Source organism: Chanodichthys erythropterus, chromosome 8 (assembly GCF_024489055.1).
Source record: "Chanodichthys erythropterus isolate Z2021 chromosome 8, ASM2448905v1, whole genome shotgun sequence".
Lineage (NCBI taxonomy): Eukaryota > Metazoa > Chordata > Actinopteri > Cypriniformes > Xenocyprididae > Chanodichthys > Chanodichthys erythropterus.
In genome coordinates, this window is record NC_090228.1 from 18,821,881 (window position 1) to 18,843,341 (window position 21,461).

At 35.3% G+C, this 21,461-nt stretch overlaps 2 protein-coding genes across 4 annotated transcripts; one reads left to right on the top strand and one right to left on the bottom strand.

Moving 5' to 3' along the window:
• Nucleotides 1-6,547: 6,547 nt before the first annotated feature.
• llph (LLP homolog, long-term synaptic facilitation factor) lies at nt 6,548-7,735 on the top strand. Of its 2 annotated transcripts, none has more exons than XM_067392213.1 (3): nt 6,548-6,675; nt 7,241-7,465; nt 7,554-7,735. In XM_067392213.1, exons 2-3 carry the CDS (start codon nt 7,252-7,254, stop codon nt 7,718-7,720), a joined length of 381 nt encoding a protein of 126 aa, XP_067248314.1. In that variant the 5' UTR covers nt 6,548-6,675; nt 7,241-7,251; the 3' UTR covers nt 7,721-7,735. The 2 variants fall into 2 exon arrangements, with proteins under 2 accessions (XP_067248314.1, XP_067248315.1); XM_067392214.1 differs by having other exon boundaries at nt 7,557-7,735.
• Nucleotides 7,736-9,679: 1,944 nt separating this feature from the next.
• Nucleotides 9,680-21,423, bottom strand: hcls1 (hematopoietic cell-specific Lyn substrate 1). 2 transcript variants are annotated; one of them, XM_067392212.1, is made up of 16 exons: nt 21,279-21,423; nt 20,643-20,726; nt 20,262-20,335; nt 19,715-19,844; nt 18,731-18,841; nt 18,555-18,609; nt 18,347-18,457; nt 18,132-18,242; nt 17,902-18,012; nt 17,364-17,419; nt 15,299-15,368; nt 14,990-15,138; nt 14,709-14,837; nt 11,104-11,269; nt 10,868-10,939; nt 9,680-9,821 (listed from the first exon to the last, which is right to left on the bottom strand). In XM_067392212.1, exons 2-16 carry the CDS (start codon nt 20,724-20,726, stop codon nt 9,688-9,690), a joined length of 1,563 nt encoding a protein of 520 aa, XP_067248313.1. In that variant the 5' UTR covers nt 21,279-21,423; the 3' UTR covers nt 9,680-9,687. The 2 variants fall into 2 exon arrangements, with proteins under 2 accessions (XP_067248313.1, XP_067248312.1); XM_067392211.1 differs by having other exon boundaries at nt 10,868-10,942.
• Between the last annotated feature and the right edge of the window lie 38 nt (nt 21,424-21,461).

The following is a 21,461-nucleotide window of genomic DNA, read 5'->3' on the forward strand; positions in this document are numbered from 1 at the left end:
AATCTGTAGTAGTCAAGATAACTCCTAAGTCACTAAGATCAAATCACAAACAGCCCTAATCTGCCCAAAGTTCTCCACGTATCCCCAGCCGAGAGTGAGGGACGCGGTTGTGGAGGGATGCAGAAAACTGTCAAAGTACACTCTAAAAAATGCTGGGTTAAAAACAACCAATCAGCTTGAGAAGAGGAATAAATACACAGACGAGAGCCAACTCGCCTATAGTTACACTCTAAAAAATGTTTGGTTAAAAACAACCCAAGTTGGGTTGAAAATGGAAAAACCCAGCAATTGGGTTGTTTTAACCCAGTGGTTGGGTTAAATGTTTGCCCAACCTGCTGGGTAGATTTATTTAACTCAATTGTTGAATACAAATTACTGTATTGCTTGCTTAAAATGAACCCAAAATATGCTGGAAATTAACATTTATTAATATGTTTAATAAATGAGCATTTATTAATAAGATAATGAATAATAAACAATACACATTTATTAAATTGCTTATTAATAAATGTACACCTTTTGATTATTATTGTTGCCTCTACACTCTAGAAAATGCTGGGTTAAAAACAACCCAAGTTGGGTTGAAAATGGACAAACCCAGCAATTGGGTTGTTTTAACCCAGCGGTTGGGTTAAATGTTTGCCTAACCTGCTGGGTAGTTTTATTTAACTCAACTATTGTTTAAAAATTACTGTATTGCTTAATTAAAATGAACCCAAAGTATGTTGGAAATGAACATTTATTAATGTTCAATGAATAATTATTAAACAATAAACATTTATTAAATTGCTTATTAATAAATGTATATTAATAAACTATTAAACTATTAAATTTATATTAATAAAATATTAAAGCTTATTAATAAACATTCACCTTTTGTCTATTATTGTTGTCTCTAATTGCATCTGGTTTTTAATTTCCCAACTATTTTGGGTTCATTTTAAGCAATTTTTAAACAATAGTTGGTTTAAATAAAACTACCCAGCATGTTGGGCAAACATTTAACCCAACCGCTAGGTTAAAATAACCTAATCGCTGGGTTTGTCCATTTTCAACCCAACTTGGGTTGTTTTTAACCCAGCATTTTTTAGAGTGTAGTAATTATGTGTCTGATTTTTAATTTCTCACCTATTTTGGATTCATTTTAAGCCAGACATATACTAATTTTTAAACAATAGTTGGGTTAAATAAAACCACCCAGCAGGTTGGGCAATTTAACCCAATTTAACCCAACCACTGGGTTAAAACAACCCAATTGCTGGGTTTATCCATTTTCAACCCAACTTGGGTTGTTTTTAACCAAACATTTTTTAGAGTGTATAGGCGAGTTGGCTCTCGTCTGTGTATTTATTCCTCTTCTCAAGCTGATTAGAAAGACTGTTTGAATGGGTTTCTCCCAAACTTTGTTTATAAAACATCATTTGCCGCTTGAATTCTAGCCTACATTTTATAACCTTTATGGCAACAATATGGCAACATTTTTATTAAAAAATATTTGAATAGGGCAACATTTGTATGTTAATATGGAAACATGACACTTCATTCTACAGTATTTCTATGATTAAATCGCTGACTCCTCCCCCATCAGCCAATCACTATGTGTTTACTCCATAGCAACGAGGTCAACCCCGCCCTAACTCTTAGCTTAAGACTTCTCTCTATTCCTTAGTAAAAGTTTGTCTCAGCAGCTTTGTGAATAGGTTTTAAGAGAAAACTCTTAGCTAAGAACTTTTACTGCTATTTAGGAGAACTTTTAGTGGTAAGATAAAATGTTTTGTGAATACGGCCCCTGAGTGGCATGTTTTTAGAATGGCCTGTCATGCGCGGAATACAAGACACAATCAGTCAAGTTTACGTTGAAAAACAATGAAAGGTACTGCAGTGGAATGCAAAAAAATATTCAGTGACTGGCCCCTTAGGCCAAGTGTTGATGCTATTTTTTTCTCTCTTATTTTAAGCATTAACTCTCTTAATGTTGATGAATTTTTCAATAAAAAATACTTAATAGTTTTGCTTCTCAAGTAAAATTTGTATCTTAAATTAAAGGGATAGTTCACCCAAAAATGAAAATTCTGTCATTTATTACTCACCCTCATCTCGTTCGTTCATCTTCAGAACACAAATTAAGATATTTTTGATGAAATCCAAGAGCCCTCTGACTCCTCCAATAGACAGAAATTTAATTATCACATTCAAGGTTCAGAATAGTAGTAAAGACATTGTTAAAATAGTCCACGTGACTACAGTGTTTCAACCTTAATGTTATGAAGCGACGAGAATACTTTTTGTGCGCAAAAAAAGAAAAAAAAATTACTTTATTCAACAAATTTGTCTCTTCCCTGTCATTCTCCTACGCTGTTTACATTCAGCGCTTCCAGGTTCTACGTCAGAACGCTAATTCATTATTGGCTTTTGCGCACAAAAAGTATTTTCGTCTCTTCATAATATTAAGGTTGAACCACTGCAGTCACGTGGACTATTTTACCTTTCTGGGCCTTGAAAGTGGTAATTAATTTGCTGACTATGGAGGAGTCAGAGTGCTTTCGGATTTCATCAAAAATATCTTAATTTGTGTTCTGGTGGAGGAGGTGTGGAACGACATGAGGTTGAGTAATAAATGACAGAATTTTCATTTTTCTGTGAACTGACTCTTTAAGAATGTTTAGATATTTGTACTGAAAAGCAATGCAAAAATACTGAGAAAATCTTTTTTGCAGTGTAAATAAAGTCTATCATCCATGCTACATTCAGATATCCAATGAGACAACGCATACAAGTAGTGAGTGGGTGTGCAAGAGAGCCACAGACTGTGTGTGTTTTTGTGTGCCCTTTGCATGCTGATCATTTCAGAACATGATGTCCTGGGACTTAATTATTCCACACACAGACGCATCGCTCTCACTGAAGGAACCCTAATTGGGGGGAGTCAAAACAAACACACAACAACGTTCACGGCTCCCCCCGCTACAAAGAGACCTCAGCTGACTGCCAAGGGCAATGTCACTGGAACAGCCCAGCAGATGGGCCTTTCAGTTTTCCTTCCTGATGCGAGTGCTTGCTGGTCCCATGGCAGACTGGTTGCAGGTTATGCTTCATATGTTTGTTTTTATCTATGAGGTGTTACAAAAACCTACTTACAAAGAGTTGTGGGGCTGTAGAGGGGTAATACAACACTGGGTGTTATTTATAGAAAAGCTGGAAGGAGTCTACTGTAAATGTGCTAATGATGTTAGCACGAGGGTAACATCAGCACTGTAAAACATATCCCAAGAAATGAAGCGACTATATCTGGCATCCAATATCAGACAAGAACAATATCCAACATTCACGTAGAACAATAGCCTGTGTCTAATTCTTTGGTGTGTGCATTTTTGTGTAAGAACAAAACTAAACTCTCTTCCATTCAACATTGGATTTACACTATAACCTGCTCGCATACAAAATACTGCAAGGTTCAGTTCAGAGAAGATAGAAAAACATTTGTGTGTGACAATATTCATATTCATGCATTTTATTCATATTTTATGTTAGTCATTTATGGCTTATGATTTATCAATATTACTTTTGATTTCATATATTCATGTACTCCTGCTCTATATATTAATTCTCATCATATTTTCAAGTATTTATTTTTACTGTACCCTTGTGTGGTTTCTTATTTTATATTTAAGAGTATGTATGCTTGCTATAGTCAATTGTTTTTTAAAGTGTTCCAATGTGACAGGTCATGTTGACACGTTTATAGTTAGATATTGAACTTCTGCCAAGTACTGCAGAAGTGACAGTCTTTTTCAGAAATATTTGCTCATTTGATCTTGTACAATGTTGACATGTGATAATGTAAGATCTGCAAAATTCCCTTAAGGGGGTTAAAAACTTCCCCTATATCTATTTATCTATTTTGACACTTGACCAGTCTATGTCATAATGGGTAAATCCATTTGAACTTTTCTGATTAGAACAAAACATAAGTTTGAGTGGGATGTAAGTTTCCCTATGCTTATGGTTTAAAATGGACTGAGTCATTGATAGTTTAGCTTTTTTCCTTTGTCTTAATTATTGTTCTTTCTTTCTGTATATTCTGATCTTCATCTATTAGATACAATACACAATATAACAAGATTTTGTTATTAAGTATTAATTACTTAATGAATTTGTTTGCCTCTATAATTTCTAATTAATACATTTGTTATTCCTTATTCAAATTTAATCTCTGCTGGACTGCCTGGATCTCATTTTCTCAAGTTTTTGCATCAGTGATTAACTCATTTTGGGTTTTTTTAATTTAGAGCATAAAAAGAGAAAGGGGCATTTCAAAGGAGATATTAGGGGAAAGAAGAGAGCTCCAAGAATCAAATCACTTTTTACTCTTGTTTATAGCAGGTTGAATAATACTTAAAGGTGCAATATGTAAGATTCCTGTCCACTAGAGGTCGCTAGAAGCCTATTCAAAACAAAGGCGTAGCTTGACGACGCCAAGTTTGAGCGAGGAATCTTGGGACATGTGGTCTTAACATCACAGCCGGTGGAAATAATCGGGATAGGACTCAGGAAGAATTCATGTTCATGGATGTGATTATTAATGTTACTGTAGTATGAAGCAAAGCAGGACGAGTATTGTGGGAGCTGAACGAGGCCGCTGGAGCGATTGATCAACACACGCCTCACGAGCAGCGAGACTTTTATTATGCCACAGTCACCGGTGCCACTTCCGCTTTTCCAGTCATGAGTATGAGGTAACACGGCTCTGTTTATCATATTAGATACATTTGAGTGTGTTGAAAATAATGTTATTCTGTGCGTTCGCTCAGCGGCTGCTGTGAGACACTGTTACACACTGCAGTAAGATAGATCGATTTTAGAATATCATATTAAATGCTGGATGGCTTGTGTTGATAAATGGCATGAAATTCATTTTAAAACGTATTGTATGATGGAGAAAATGCTGTATTACAGTTAGTAAAAAATAAAGCTGCCTCTGATTATGCTATGTTAGCTACTTCACAAAATAGTGTTTTTCTCTGAGGCATGGTAAAGCATGGTACTCACAAAAAAAAAAAAAAAAAAAAAAAAATCAAGAAAATTAGATTTAAACAATAAGACTAAACGTGTTGAGCTATATAACAATAATTAGTTTTCTGTCTATAAATATATCAAAACAGTTGTTCTCTTGTCTAATAAAACGTGTAATATATTAAAGCATCTTTGGTGTTTCCATGGTTTCTACACAATATAACCGGAAACCGATTGTAACACGGGTATGACGCAATTAAAATTGAAATTCAAATAGCAATTTTCTCACGATTTACAAATAGTTGGAAACATTTGGGATATTGTAAGTATTCAAGTAAACATAATATATAACACTGGCCTAGTGGTTTTTGGATATTTTACTGCAAAAATATTACATATTGCACCTTTAAGACACATGTATCCATAACCAGTCTTGTTCTTTGCAAGATGATCAATTACCAGATTATCAGAACTCAATTAAATTAAAAATTGTAGTGTATCTAAATTATGCTAGTGCAGGAGTTTTCAGAGACTGTGAACCCGAGGGCCCCTTAAATATAATGATCCCCATGTAAGGGGCCCTCTCTCCTAAAATATGAAGGCAGCTATATATTTGTATATATAAAAACCCATATATACTCTACAAAATACAATTAAAATAAAATGAGTATTAATTCAAATAAAATATAAAAATCCAAATTCAATTATCTAATAAAAATACTGACTTTGTACCAAGTGCATCTTCTTTAATGTATAAGCTTGAAGAGAAACAAAGCCCTAAAAAAGAGAATATGTAATAATAATAATAATAATAAAACATTTATATCTCAGTTTTTTTACAGACCCCCTAGAACCTTTTTGTGCCCCGAAGGCCTGAACTGTAGCTTGAAAAGTCTGTGCTAGTGTACTCCAAAAAGTTGTTTTTTTCTTCTTCAGGAAAACGTACCAAAAATACAGCTGCAGGAAAATGTCTGAAACACTTCACTCACTTGCTGTAATGTCAAAAATAAACATTTAAAACCACTTCACAAACAAATCAACCATTGGCCAAAAAATCCACTAGGATATAATGAAATTGTAACTGAAAACGGTCTACCATGCTAACCCACCAAACCTTGACCCCTTGGTAAACACAGTAAAGAAAAAGCATTGTCAAGCTCTGTCCTCTACTTTTAAAAGTGAAGTTGGTCATTTCAGCACTGCTAGCCTCACCAAATGGAATTGCAAAAATAATTATGTTTTCCAAATGAGTTTTCCCATCTGCCATGAGTCACACAAACGGTTAGTTCAGCCAAAAGTTGGCATACTGGGCCAGTCAAAACAAACAGAGCTAAGGGCACAGATTTTAAAATGGATAAAAACTTTCTAATAGTTGTCTATATTATATATACATATAATACATCAAATATTATTTATAAAATATAATATTATATATACATATATTTCAACGGTATTTTTGTAGTTTTAACTCACCTGTAATTTTGAAATGTTTTTAAAAGCAGGCCGCAGTTCTGTCGCCATCTACTGGACTAAGCGCGCGACACCCACGAGCCGTCAACACGCAATGTTTTGTCGCAAATCAGGAACTGTCGTGAAAGTACTTTTGCTTACCGGTAGCTGTACACAGATACACGTGTATCCAGAGGCGTTGAGAAGACACATGTAAGTTACACACTGCGAATATAAATACAGTTTTGAAGTTCTGTAAACACAGCATACATATATTAGTCCGTATATTGGTAATAATTACGTCTATAAGCAGTGCTTTTAAGTGATGTATATAAGTAGAAAGGCATTTTTACATATGAGATGGCTAACTGGCTAACAAAAATCGTTTTCAGCTGAGTTTTCTTGCTTCTGAATATACTCAAAGATATATAGATGATTGGTTATTTAGATATCAGATATGTGAGATAATGAATGATCATTGTTACCTGAAGTCTGTATCAGTGCTTATGGAGTGGCCAATTTTACAGATTTTAGGTGCCTCACTAGAGTCATTGAGCCTCAAATAACGAGCTAATGAGGTGCATCAGGTGTCAAATAGGGAGACACCCAAAATGTGGGATCCCCATGGTCATGAAAAATTAGGAAATATCAAGGAAACATTGTGTTTTCCAGCCCAGGAAGAAAAAAAGGATACTTCTCTATGAATTTTGAATTTAAGCTGCATATATCTATATAGAGAGATATGCTGCATATATATTTGTCTTTTTTCTCATCTTAGTTTCCATCAGGATGGCAAAAAGTTTACGCAGCAAGTGGAAGAGGAAGATGAGGGCGGAAAAAAGAAAGAAAAATGCCCCCAAAGAGCTGGCACGACTCAAAACAGTGCTGGGTCAAGGAGAGAAAGGAGAGATCACCATGAAAGATGTAGCTGAGATCGCCACAGTGGTGCCGCCTGAGAATGTGAAGGAGAAATCAGGAGATGCAGAGATGCATGAAGGAGATGGTGAGCCTTTATAGAAACGTTTTGTAATTCTAGTTACAGTTAGTGTTGCATTTTATCATATTGAAATTTACCTGCTGTTGCTTTGCAGCAGATGGTGAAAAGATGAATTTGGACATTAAACGCAATAAAAAGACAATGTTGAACGATCAAGGACGGTATCCGGTCTGGATGAACCAAAAGGAGGCGAGGAAAGTGAAAGCCAAACGTTTGGGTAAAAAAGGAAAACGTAAGCTGAAGAAGGGTCTCGCCTGGTAGATGAACTGACCTGCTTGAGCATGGACATTATTACAGTAACAGCTGTATAGGAGCCTCGCTGTGCATCATTTTCATGTACAGTTTGTACGTTTCTATGGACTTTTCATACAACCTCATGCAGAAAAATTCAGTGTAAATTTGTGAAATGTAATGGCGATCTGTTGGTGACAGACTGTGCGATGTGATGGATGATTGAACATCATGTTCAAGGTGCTTCAGTTCACTAGCTAATGTGGTGGAGGAAGAGTAAAAACACTGTAAGTCACGTGCATTCCGCGTACTACACAACTGACTCTTCCAATAAAATATAATCTTTTTCTCTCTACTTCAATCCATGTCACTCTGTGGGTCTGCTTTACTTTGAAGTTGTGGAGTATTTTCGTTGCAGACAGAATAATTATGGATTATCTTAATAAAAATACAATATACCTCATGGGAAATTTTGTCTTTTATTTTGTGGTCAACACAAATGCATAACATTGAGTCAAAGAAGAAAGCATTAAGCCAGTGGCTTGGCATATAAATTGTATGAAATTATTTAAAAAGCATGGAATTATGTATCTCGATAAAGCACTATGGTATACCTCTACATTAAAGTGTTAGTTCACCCAAAAATGCAGTGTTTTTTGTTTATGTCCAAATGCTGGCTCATTATTGGCCGGCTCCTGCGTCAGCACCACACGCATGCGTCATGCTGCTCACGTGAACAGTGTCTGCCAATACTGAGCCGGCGTTCGGACGTAAAGATGGAAGCTTGCACTGCGTCGACTGTGTAGGAGACTGACAAGGTTAAAGAAGAAATTGTTGAATAAAGTTATTTTTGTTTTGTATTTGTGCACAAAAAGTATTCTCGTCGCTTCATAACATTAAGGTTGAACCACTGTAGTCACGTTGACTTTTAATGATGTTTTTACTACTTTTCTGGACTTTGAATGAATGTAATTACATTGCTTTCTATAGGCATAATAAAAAAAAAAAATCATTGGATTTCATCAAAATTTGTGTTCATCCAAAGATGAACGAATGTCTTACGGGTATGGAACGACATGAGGGTGAGTAATTAATGACAATTTTCATTTTTAACTTTTTAAATCTCTACCAAGCATAAGTCTTTATATAAATCCAATAAAGTTTGAAATGAACAGCAAACAATTTAAAATATTACTGCTACCATACATTTTGTTTTAAACTTTGGACTTTGGCAAAAAGGTCATTGAAAAATGTAACTTAGACTTTTATACCATGTGCCTTGATACATACACTACCGTTCAAAATATACATTTTTTTAAAGAAATAAAATTTTAATCAGCACAAATGCATTAAATTGATCAAAAGTGACAGTAAAAATATTTAAAATAAATGCTGTATACTTTATATTCATCCAAGAATTCAAAAAAAAAAATATATCAGTTTCCACAAAAATATTAAGCAGCACTGTTTTCAACATTGATAATAAAAATAAATGTTGCTTGAACAGCAAATCAGCATATTACAATGATTTCTGAAGAATCATGTGACACTGAAGACTGGAGTAATGATGCTGAAAGTTCAGCTTTGCATCACAGGAATACATTTTAAAATATACTTAAATATAAAAACAATTGTCATAATATTTCACAATATTACTTTTTTTACTGTATTTTTGATCAAATAAATGCAGCCTTGGTGAACATAATAAACTTCTTTCGAAACATTACAAAACCGACCCCAAACGTTTGAACGGTAGTGCAAACAATCCTATATATTTTAATCTAACATCTTCATAGAAAAAAATTAATGTCCATGTAATCTGGTAACCAACCATGTGTCTTGAATGGAAAATTTTGTTCAGCTAAGAGATACAGGCTCATTAAAACAACCAAAAAACATGTTAGTATATTGCACTTGTATGTCATAGAAAATTGCAATTAAAGATAAATGTCTGCAAATAGCAAATAAACATACATTTGATCATTGATTATTATTAACTACATGAGCTCCACAAAGGTGGCAGGAAACAGGCCTGTGCGGCCATGACACGTTCCTTTCCACCAACCCTCATCCACCATCTCAATGTTAGTGATGATGTCGTCTGGCATGAAGGAGATCTCGTCACTGGCCTCTGCAAAAGTATGATTTATAATCAAAATACTAAACTAAAACTAAAAATGCTCAGACATAAATGACATTGGCCTGGTTTCACAGACAGTTCTTAGATAAAGACAGGCCTTACTTCAAATAGAACATTTATAAAAAATTTAGAAAAAAAAAAAAACATTACTGGTGTGCATCTTGAGACAAAATGTTTTGTCAAAGGTATGCACGTGACTTCACCATCAGCCAGAGTGACTGGTTACGCCCACTGAGTAGCAGCATTGGTTTAAGGTGTGAATGCCGCGAAAAACATACAAAACGCATCTAAAACAGGACAAAGCTTTGCGACTGACTGTACAGATTTGACAAGAAACCCGAGGTATATTTTTACAGACTGCCGAAAGCTACAGAAAAGAGAAGCAAATGGATCGCTGCAATTCACAGGAAACATCTGGACTCAGGCAGAGAAACGTGGATTTGCAGTTATAATTTTGTGTAAGTATGTTGAATTTTGAAGTAAAATCATACCCTATATATTGTATTGACAACTCTTCAATTAAATATTTACCATCTTATGTTCTGCATAATTGTATGTTTTTTAAAAAAGCACTGACAAAAACTCAGTTTTAATGCTGGAATATATATATATATATATATTATATATAAAACTTTGATATAAGCGATCCCCTGGATTAAGACCTACCAATGATTCCTGGCTGCATGTCAATATCCATGGATCGCTGGATCATTGGTAAATTGTAAGGAACACTATATTGAGTCCAACCTTAAGTTTAAACTAATCGTTTGTTTTACTCACGTTTTCGCGAATGAAGGGTCCTGTTCCGATGATAAAGTGACGTCAATACATACCCTCTATGGCACTGACATATTTTAAGATATGACAGTTCAAGTTGCTTTCAGTTAAAACAGCTCAAACATGCATTTTAGCCTGGGACTACGCTTAAGCCTTGTCTGTGAAACCGGGGGTTCGTTCTTAAGAGTTACTTAAGAAATTATTTAATCAGATACGATGTCAAAAATATATTAATCAGTTTCTGTTATGGTTGTACACACCTCCCTGGTAGTCATAAATGGCTTTGGCTGTTTGTCCCCCCACACTTAGGTCTTCATAATCATTATCAACAACTGCTGAAAAAAATCAACAACAACAAAAAAAAGAGGAATTACAGCTGTTAACAATTACAAACATTTATAGCAGTTGTAATTAGAACCATCTATTTTTCTCCATGTGGCTTTGATTGCACTTCCCACACAGTGAACAAGAAGTAAATGTGAATGTGTGGTCAAACCTGGAGGAGCATATGAGACAATATCCTCATAATCTTCTTCCTGAGGTATGGGGTCAGGATCACATTCAGCATACAATTCCTCAGGCTCCGGCTCCTCCTCTTCAATCAGATCAGCTGGGCGGGGCGGCAGACAAGGTGGCTCCTCGTAGTCAGGCTGCTCCTCCACCTGAAACACAAAAAGAGCAAATGATGATTAATTCTCTCAGTATATGAACAAAAACTATGATAGTTCACTACTTGTCTTAATTGTGTCTTACATTTTAACAACTTACTTCATGGGTACAGAAGAATAAACAACTAGACTTACATCTTTCCGAAGAAAATTTGAGGCACTGCTATGCGGTTATAAGTAGTTACCACAATTATGGGGTGTTTACACTTTATTTAAATGTTCTTGTTACAGTCCAATTGTACATTTAAAGGGATAGTTCAACCAAAAATGAAAACTCTGTCATTAATTACCCTCATGTCGTTCCACACCCGTAGGACCTTCGTTCATCTTTGGAACACAAATTAAGATATTTTTGATAAAATCCGCAAGCTTCTGACCTTCCTATACACAGCAATTTTATTACCAATTTCAAGGCCCAGAATGGTAGTAAGGACATTGTTGAAATAGTCCACATGACTACAGTGGTTCAACCTTAAGGCCCAGTTATACTTCAAACTAAGCTTCTCCGTTCTTCGTTTAGGGGTAAAACAAAGTTTGAAATGTGTGACCAACATCTGATGCCGCTCACACTGCTGAGAACGGTGTTTAGATGAAAATGAGAAAACAGCAAGTATTTTTATATGAAGCATAAAAAAGCGTCTGATCATAACAACATGGGTATGTTAGTACAAGCTCTGCAAATTAGCACTCCAGTCACGTTTATAGCACTTTATTCAATAGATTTAAAAACAAGTAGCTTTACAGTATCAAACACGAAAAACAGTGTCATTGCCTCATTTTATCAGAAGCACAACTTCATTTTGTACTATAAAGCGGCTATCCAGTGTGTACATGTTTTCACCCACGGCGATCTTACCTCGACGAGCTCAAACACACGAATGAGTCAAAGAAGCGTTCCTCGCACGTGAAGGCAGAGCCTCGGCGCACACCTTCTGTTACGTTATCGTCACTGACCAATGGTGGTACGAAGGTGTTTTGCAGCTGGAGCGAACTTTTCCTCAAAGTTAGCTTTGGCAAGCTGTTTCGAACTTCCAAAAAGAACACAAAACGAACTTTGTTTCGGCCTGATTTTGTTCGAAATGACATCACATCAGTTCGTTCTACGATTTTATTTGAAGTATATTGGGGCCTTTAATGTTATAAAGTGACAAAAATATTTAGTGCGCAAAAACAAAACAAAAATAGTGACTTTATTAAACAATTTCTTCTCTTCCCTGCTAGTCTCCAATGCTGTCTACATTTTAAACACAGTGCAGCACTTCCGGGTTCTATGTCAGAACGCAGACTCAGTGAAATCAGGGAAGAGAAGAAATTGTTGAATAAACTTATTTTTATTTTGTTTTGTGTTCTGAAGATTAACACTTAAATGCATGACTGTTTCTCCAATCATTCTTACATATATGGATCTATATCTAACACGGAAAGATCTCTACTTGTCGCGATAATATAAAACTCCTCTGATATTAGAGTAGCAATTACAGAAGAATAAAATAAATCATATTTTGTTACCTTTTGGAGCTTGAAAGGGCTCAGTTTGACCAGATGTTTTATGCCATCACCACTGTCCTCGCCAGAGCTCATTTCCCAGTAAATTCAGCAAATAATGGTCTAGTCTTGTTTGAGGTCGCAAATATGAGCCTTTTCGCCATCTCAAACATTCTCAGAACTATATAATTTTCAACATCTTCTAAAAAAATATATTTGATCGTTAACAACTTCACCAGATCCATCCAGTGAGAGTTACAGTCATATTTGATTGATATTTGACCATATTGGATTCAGTACTTGCTCTGCAGTAAATCGCTGAGCCATTTCATGTTTTTCTAATTATTTTGTTTTCTGTCTGAAAGAGTCGCCACTTCAGCATTGTGTATCAGACATTGCCACCTTGTGGAATAAAGGTGAAGTGCACTTATTCCGTCATCTAAGATACAATTATTGTTGTGCAGAAAAAAATATACATACACTCATACACACCACGGGTCGTTAGCGACCCTATACAATTTTTTACAAAAAATTAATTTGAATAATTTTATGATTTTTTTTATGTTATATTCTTTATAATGAACCGATTGATGAATACCAAGAAGGTTGAAGTCTAACTTTAAAAAATGAATGAGGAGGAGGGTAGTGAAGACCCGAGGTATGCATTTAAGGGTTAACGTAGATCTTACAGGTTTGGAACAACATGAAGGTGAGTAATTAATGACAGAATTTTCATTTTTGGGTGAACTAACCCTTTAAGTCCTGAGTAATATTAATTAACTACATGTACTCATTATAGGGTTAGAAATAGGGTTTGGATTAGGGTTAGTTGCATGTAATTATGCATAATTTACTGTCATTATTACAGTAAGTACATGTAACGTGTAACAAGGAGTAAAATAGTGTTGCCCTAGGGTGTTCTGGGTTGTTGCTTACTGGTCACAGTTTTTTTTTTTCCTATAATTTTATAATCCTTAGATCAGGGTTATTATAGTTAACTGAAACTAAAACTAAATCCATTAAAACATATTTTACAGAGATTATATCTTGCATATTTATAACACATAACTGCTAGTTTATATCTTGAATATTTGGTTTATATCTAGTTTAAAACTGATACTAAGAAAAAAGTCAGAATTGTGAGAAAAAAGTCAGAATTGTGAAATAAAAAGTTGCAATTGCGTTTTCATTTTTTATTCCATAGCAGAAACAAGCTTCCATTAAAAAACAAACAAACAAACTGATATATATGTCAGAAGAGCTTTTTTTAAGCAAATATTTAATAAATATTCAGCGTCCTCCACTGTCATGAGACTTGAATAAACATATTCATAAGACGCAAAACATACAGTATCATGACACTGTTGCATGTGTGCAAGGCATTTTTGAATCAGACTGAGAAAATAGTCAGATTCAAGTGTTTGCTACATGCTTATTTTTTTTCCTGTTGATAGGATTATTTCAGGTCCCCTTTCAATCTGATCAAAATTTAATTCAGATTGAGCTCAATCAGATCGATCGAAGCATTTACATGAAAGCTTTTCAGTCTGATTGAGCCATCAATCCAATTATAAACAAACAGAATACTTGCGTGCATGTAAACGCAGATAGCGTTGCATAAAACTAATTATACAACAGTTAGTTTTGGTTCTGGAATCTGACTGGCTGAGTGCCTTTCCAGCCATGTTATTTTCTACTAATATCACACGGAAACAATTTCACAATTTGGGATAACATTCTGCAGTTTTATAATTTAAACATGACAATTTCTGGACATTGTCAGAATTTAACACAACATGGGCATCAGTATGTTATTGTGCTCATGGTTGTGATGTCATAATGGTTTCCATATATGGTCTGGGTAGGATTTTTGCATTGTAAACATTGGAGCATCTCTAAAAAGTTCTGTTTCAAAAGAGCAACAAAAATATAACAAAAAGGGTCTTGCCTGAGGTTCTGTCTCTGGTTCATCTCTGGGAATTTCAGGCAGGTTTCTGAACGCCTCTCGGGGTTTCTGGGATGCTGGCACAGGTGGCGGTCTCCGATTCTCTTCCTCCTCTTCATGCTTGCTTTGCTCCTTAAGAAAGAAGATGACCAGCTAAGTGTTCATTAGTGTTTGAAAAAGAAAAGTCTGGTGTGTGGGTGGGTGGGTTATGTATTGTTGTCATGCGTTTCTATTAAAGTGCAATGAGCATTTCTATATTTAAATGTATCAAGACAAATGTGAACCTCCTGTTTGCGTTGTGCCTCTTCTCGTTCTCTCTTCTCTCTAGCAAGTCTTCTGGTTCTCTCCTCATCTGCTCTCTTCTTGTTCTCTTCATCCGAGGCCTTCGCCATGTTCTCAAACCGAGCCTTAAGGTTTCCAGCTCCTACACTTGCTATAAACACCAAGAACAGATAATCAAGCATTTACAGTGTCCCTGAAAAGTATATGATCCCTTATTTAACACTTAAAATGCATGAATGCAATTGCATTACTACTCAAAACCAACCATATCAAATATATAATTTCCATAGACTTGTACAACAAACACTCACAGGCCTCGAAACCTTTAGGCTTTTCATAAGCTGATGATGGCGCCTCCATCTCACTGAATGAAGCTGCACTCTGTGAGAAAAAAACACTGTATGTTCATTCTCTGGGAAACTCTCACACTAAATGAATAATGTACAAAAACCTATTTCTGCCTCGCAGTAAAAAAAAAAGAAATAGAGAATTTAAAAGAACCGATAACAACCTTGCGACCTTGTTTTTCATAATTGCACATTTATGTATATCTCTCGCAATGTGACTTTATATCTTACAGCTGTGACTACTTTTCTTTTTAATTACAACTTTATTTCTCACAATTTCGACTTTTTTCTTGTAACTTTGATTTGTCGTATATATAGCAATACTATAGAGACTATATCTCACAACTGTGATTATATTTCTCGTAAGTACAACTTTATTACTCACAATTGCGAATTTACATATATATATTGCAATGTGGTTATCTCACAACTGTGACTATATTTCTTGTAAGTGCAACTATTTCTCACAATTGTGACTTTACGTATATATATTGCAATGTGGTTATCGCACAACTGTGACTATATTTCTTGTAAGTGCAACTATTTCTCACAATTGCGACTTTACGTATATATTGCAATGTGACTATCTCACAACTGTGACTATATTTCTTGTAAGTGCAACTATTTCTCACAATTGTGACTTTCTTGTAATTTTGACTTGTCGTATATATAGCAATGTGATTATATCTCACAACTGTGATTATATTTCTCGTAAGTACAACTTTATTTCTCACAATTACGACTTTACGTATATATTGCAATGGGACTATCTCACAAATGTGACTATATTTCTTCTAAGTGCAACTATTTCTCACAATTGTGACTTTCTTGTAATTTTGACTTGTCGTATATATAGCAATGAGACTATATCTCACAACTGTGACTATATTTTTTGTAAGTGCAACTATTTCTCACAATTGCGACTTTACGTATATTGCAATGTGACTATCGCACAACTGTGACTATATTTCTTGTAAGTGCAACTATTTCTCACAATTGCGACTTTACGTATATTGCAATGTGACTATCGCACAACTGTGACTATATTTCTTGTAAGTGCAACTATTTCTCACAATTGTGACTTTACGTATATATATTGCAATGTGACTATCGCACAACTGTGACTATATTTCTTGTAAGTGCAACTATTTCTCACAATTGTGACTTTACGTATATATATTGCAATGTGACTATCGCACAACTGTGACTATATTTCTTGTAAGTGCAACTATTTCTCACAATTGTGACTTTCTTGTAATTTTGACTTGTCGTATATATAGCAATGAGACTATATCTCACAACTGTGACTATATTTCTTGTAAGTGCAACTATTTCTCACAATTGCGACTTTTCTTGTCATTTTGACTGGTCGTATATATAGCAATGTGACTATATCTCACAACTGTGATTATATTTCTCGGAAGTACAACTTTATTTCCCACAATTGCGACTTATATATATTATATTTCAATGTGACTCTCTCACAACTGTGACTATATTTCTTCTAAGTGCAACTATTTCTCACAATTGTGACTACGTATATATTGCAATGTGGCTAATATATAAAGCAATGCAACTATTTCTCTCAATTGCAACTTTATTTCTCACAATTGCGACTTTATATCACAATGTGACTATCCGACAACTGAAACTATATTTCGCAAAAGTGCAACTTTTTTCTCAATTTCAACTTGCCGTATATATAGCAATGTGATTATCGATATATCAATAATATAACTGTGATTATATTTCTTGAAAGTGCAACTTTATTGCACACAATTGTGACTTTTTTTCTCATAATTTCAACTTGCCGTATATATTGCAATATGACTATCTTAAAACTGCGACTATATTTCTCTACAATTTTCTCATAATGGCAACTTTGCTTCTCGTAATTGCGACTACGCATACCTCACAATGTGACTTTATTTTTTTTATTTTAAACATTATCTGAATATTTCCTCTTTTTTTACTCTAAAACAGAAACAGGCTTCCATAATAATAGCATAATAAAACATTTGAAATATACCTTATCCATGCGATCTGCTTCGACTCCATAACGTCCTCCAAAACCCTTTGCATAGTCTGAAATAAATAATAAGAATAACCAGCATTTTGATATTATTTTGTGTGTATTTATCTGTTTAAACTCAGAGTGAGGTTTGTGTGTCAATCCACAGTCGGAGAGATGAGACTTGCAAAGTGAGATAAATACCAGGGATAAATTGCATAAAGTAAGACCTGGCGACTAGGGCCCCTGGGGTAAGCGCAAGATGATCACTAGGACCCCCAGCTACTATTTTCAGTCATCTAATATTAGAAAACACCCTTTTTGTCAGCATTGTTACAAATAAAATAAGAAAAGGGACCACTGGTTGTGGCAAGGTTCCCCAAAGTCATGTTCCCAGGACCATCAAAGGATAGACATTCAGAAATAGGTGCCAAGTGATGTGACACTAATGCAGCCTATGCTATTAAAATCATTACAAAACATAAGAATAAATATGAAGAGGGGTTTTGAAAGAGTTTCCAATTAGTCAAATGATCCCAGGCAATATGTACAATACCTTTCTGTGACTGATGTTTCTCTGTTTCTCCTTTGTAGTCGTAACCCAAAGCAGCCTTGTCAACCTTTTCTTTTTCAACGCCGTATTTTCCCCCAAAACCTTTTGCATAGTCTGTGCGATGTTCAGAAAACAGAACTATGCTTTATAAACTATTCTTCCACCAAAAGTACAACAAAATATGGATTGAGGACCAGGATGCTGGTCAATATAACAGCAGAGATTGAACTTACCTTTCTGTGACTGATGCTTCTCCGTTTCTCCTTTGTAGTCGTAACCCATTGCAGCCTTGTCAACTTTTTCTTTTTCCACTCCGTATTTTCCCCCAAAGCCTTTTGCATAGTCTGTGAAATGTTGAGAAAACAGAATTGTGCTTTATAAAAGATTCTTCCACTAAAAAGGACAACAAAATATGGATTGAGAGTATAATGGCAGAGATTGAACTTACCTTTCTGTGACTGGTGTTTCTCAGTCTCGCCTTTGTAGTCGTATCCCATTGCAGCCTTGTCAACTCTCTCTTTCTGTACACCATACTTGCCACCAAAACCTTTAGCGTAATCTTATGAACAGTAAAGAAGTGACTATTATAGACTGAACAGACAAAATACAGGAGGAAATGCATAGAGTGTGCTTAAAGTTTTTGAATGTATGAGTACCTTTCTGAGATGCATGCTGCTGAACTTCACCCTTGTAATCGTAGGTCATGGCAGACTGTAGTGAATTGATGATAAAAGGCAAATATTCAAATTGTCAGATTCAAATAGTCTATTAATTCATATTATGCAACCACATTTTTTAATTATTTATCATAGGACAGTGATTTGTTTCTAACCTTGTCCACACGGTCTTTCTGAACGCCAAATTTCCCCCCAAAACCCTTTGCTGCATCTGTCTGGGATGAGTGCTGCTCTACCTCTGCCACATAGCCGTGCCCTAAAGCACCCTGGGAAAATTCAACACATACATTTTTTTTTTTTTTTTATTAAAATCATGCAATATCATCAAACTAATAGCGTTTGGTGTCATCAAACCTCAAAGTCACAGCAAGTTTGATTAAAGCATCAAAAGTAAGGGAAAAAATATTTATATTTTTTAAATATGGTGAAGATATTTATATGATAAAATTATTTGGCAAAAAATGCAAACTACAGCAACAGGTTTTATTATACGAAAAAAAAATGCATAGAAAAACAAAAGTTTACAGGAAAAAGCATACACGGACTACAACATAGTTATTAATATGTCATTGGTTCTCTCTTGTTTTGACAAAGCTGGACAAAAAGCTGGACAAAAATTATGTCCCTACAATTTGGCATGTTTCATTATGTTATCACACATAAAACAGATGACCCCAAGCACAACTACGCAATATGCTTACAAACTTTTTAATACATTTTTTATATTATTTGAATAAAGGATGTCAATTTTCCTAGGCCAGACATCACTTTTTGGTCACTACAGTATATGCAAACGAGTTTGCTCTTCGAGAAATACTTTTAGAAGTAAAGTGCGATCACATTAGCAAATTTTCTGTGAAATTTTATTGGCAAGAAGGTCCATAGTCTATTGTCAATAGTGTAGAGATGTATAAAGCACAGCTCACAGAAGTCAACCAAACAGCTTTCTGTTAATCAGTGCGACAAATCTGTGACACTAACTCAGCGAAATCAGCCTAGGGAAATCTTTTTTAATCAAGCAAAATTCCCAACTGTGTGGATTCCTATTGAAATGACTGGATTTAGTGACCAACAATATGCTCTGCAACAGTAAATGTGACGGCATCTTTAGATTTAGATGGCCTGTTCTCAAGTCTAACCTTGTCCATTCTGTCTTTCTCAACTCCGAATTTCCCTCCATAACCGTAAGAGGCTTTAGGGCCCTGGTCCATCTCTTTCTTCTTAACCACCTCATGTTCCCGAGACACATTCTGCCTGAGCTCTGCAATGCTGAACACAAACAGGCACATCACATGTTACTACATGCTGCATATTACCAAGGAATGTGGCACTTTTGTTATGCACTCAAATCTTTGCATTTGTTTATAGTGCTCATTTGTTCATGTTCAGGACCAATGTTATGAAAATAAAATACATAGATATATATATTATAATTATGTTTAAAATGCAGTGTGTCAGTGTCTCATCTTATTCCGCTTCTGACATGACGTATGCTTGAATTTATCAGTCCATATTTGGAAATGCAACTCAAGTCGGCAGCATTTCTACTTCCTATTTCCTCACTGCAGAGAGTAACACTTCGTTCAGCAGTGCTTTCAGTTCTATGCATTGCAACATGGTGCCATTAAAGCAACCTGCTATATTATTATATCATTTAAAATCTGTATGATGTTCATTAACTGTTACCTGATGTGTTCTTTTCGGCCTGATCCTTCTATGGTTCTGGCACCCCATCTCTGCTCCTGCTCCGAGACATCGTTCTGAAACAGACACATTTTTACACATAAAATAATAATAATTAAAAATGTATAAATAATTCTGATAGAAATCTTAACTCTAAACCAGAGGTGTCCAATCCTGCTCCTGGAGGGTCACTGTCCTGCAGAGTTCAGCTCCAACGCACCTGAACCAGCTAATCAAAATCTTACTAGGCATACTAGAACCTTCCGGGCAGGTGTGTTGAGGCAAGTTGGAGCTAAACTCCAGGCCTCCAGGAACAGGTTTGTTTCTTATTATTTTACAGTAGTGCCTTTAGATGATTTTGGAGTCTTTTCCCTGTCTGCTTACCTCAAAATTTGGATCTGTTTCCCAATCGTCCCCCTCTGATTCGACCTTCACATTAACATCATGCCCCACCACAGCTTTCCACATCTATAGAAAGAGAAGCCATAATTGTATGGCTCATGTTATATTTCCTCAGACATTATGTTAACGCATTATGCTTAAAATGTAGCCATACAAATATACTTATAAATACAGTAATAACGTACTAGTAGTAGTTAAATAGTCAACTTGACAATGTCAAGAGAGGGTAAATCATCACCACAGCTTAATGGTGTAATTCCACATATTTTGAGATTTATGAAAAACAAAAGCTACATTTTCGTTTAAACTCTATAAATGAAACAAGAGTCACAAGTGTTGTTGCACTTTGCAAGTTCCTCATTTTTCTAGAGCATCAGATGGTTCACGAAATCACGAAAAATACACTTTAATTTCCACAGTAAACCAAACCATGAACGCTGTAATGAAAGCACAGCAACTTTACAGTTAATGTATTTAAAAATGTATACATTTGACTTCCTGCGACAAAAAAAAAGTTCATCGCAACTCACGATGTATCACCCACTTCCTGACTTAAAAGTTTCGTTTTTCTTTATGCATTCGTAATAACAATATGAACAGATACCAATGTTTACTCACTTTATAGTGCTTTTATTCCCGGCTTTGTGTCCGTTAAGTATCGGTTTGAGCGTCAGTGCGCGATAAACAGCAGATCAGACCTGCGCACCGCGTACTCCAGAAGAGGTGTCGGGCACGCGTTCACGCAGTAGGGGTTCAATCTTCAGCTGGCTGGCGGTAGCAGCCACTGACAGGTCACGTGAC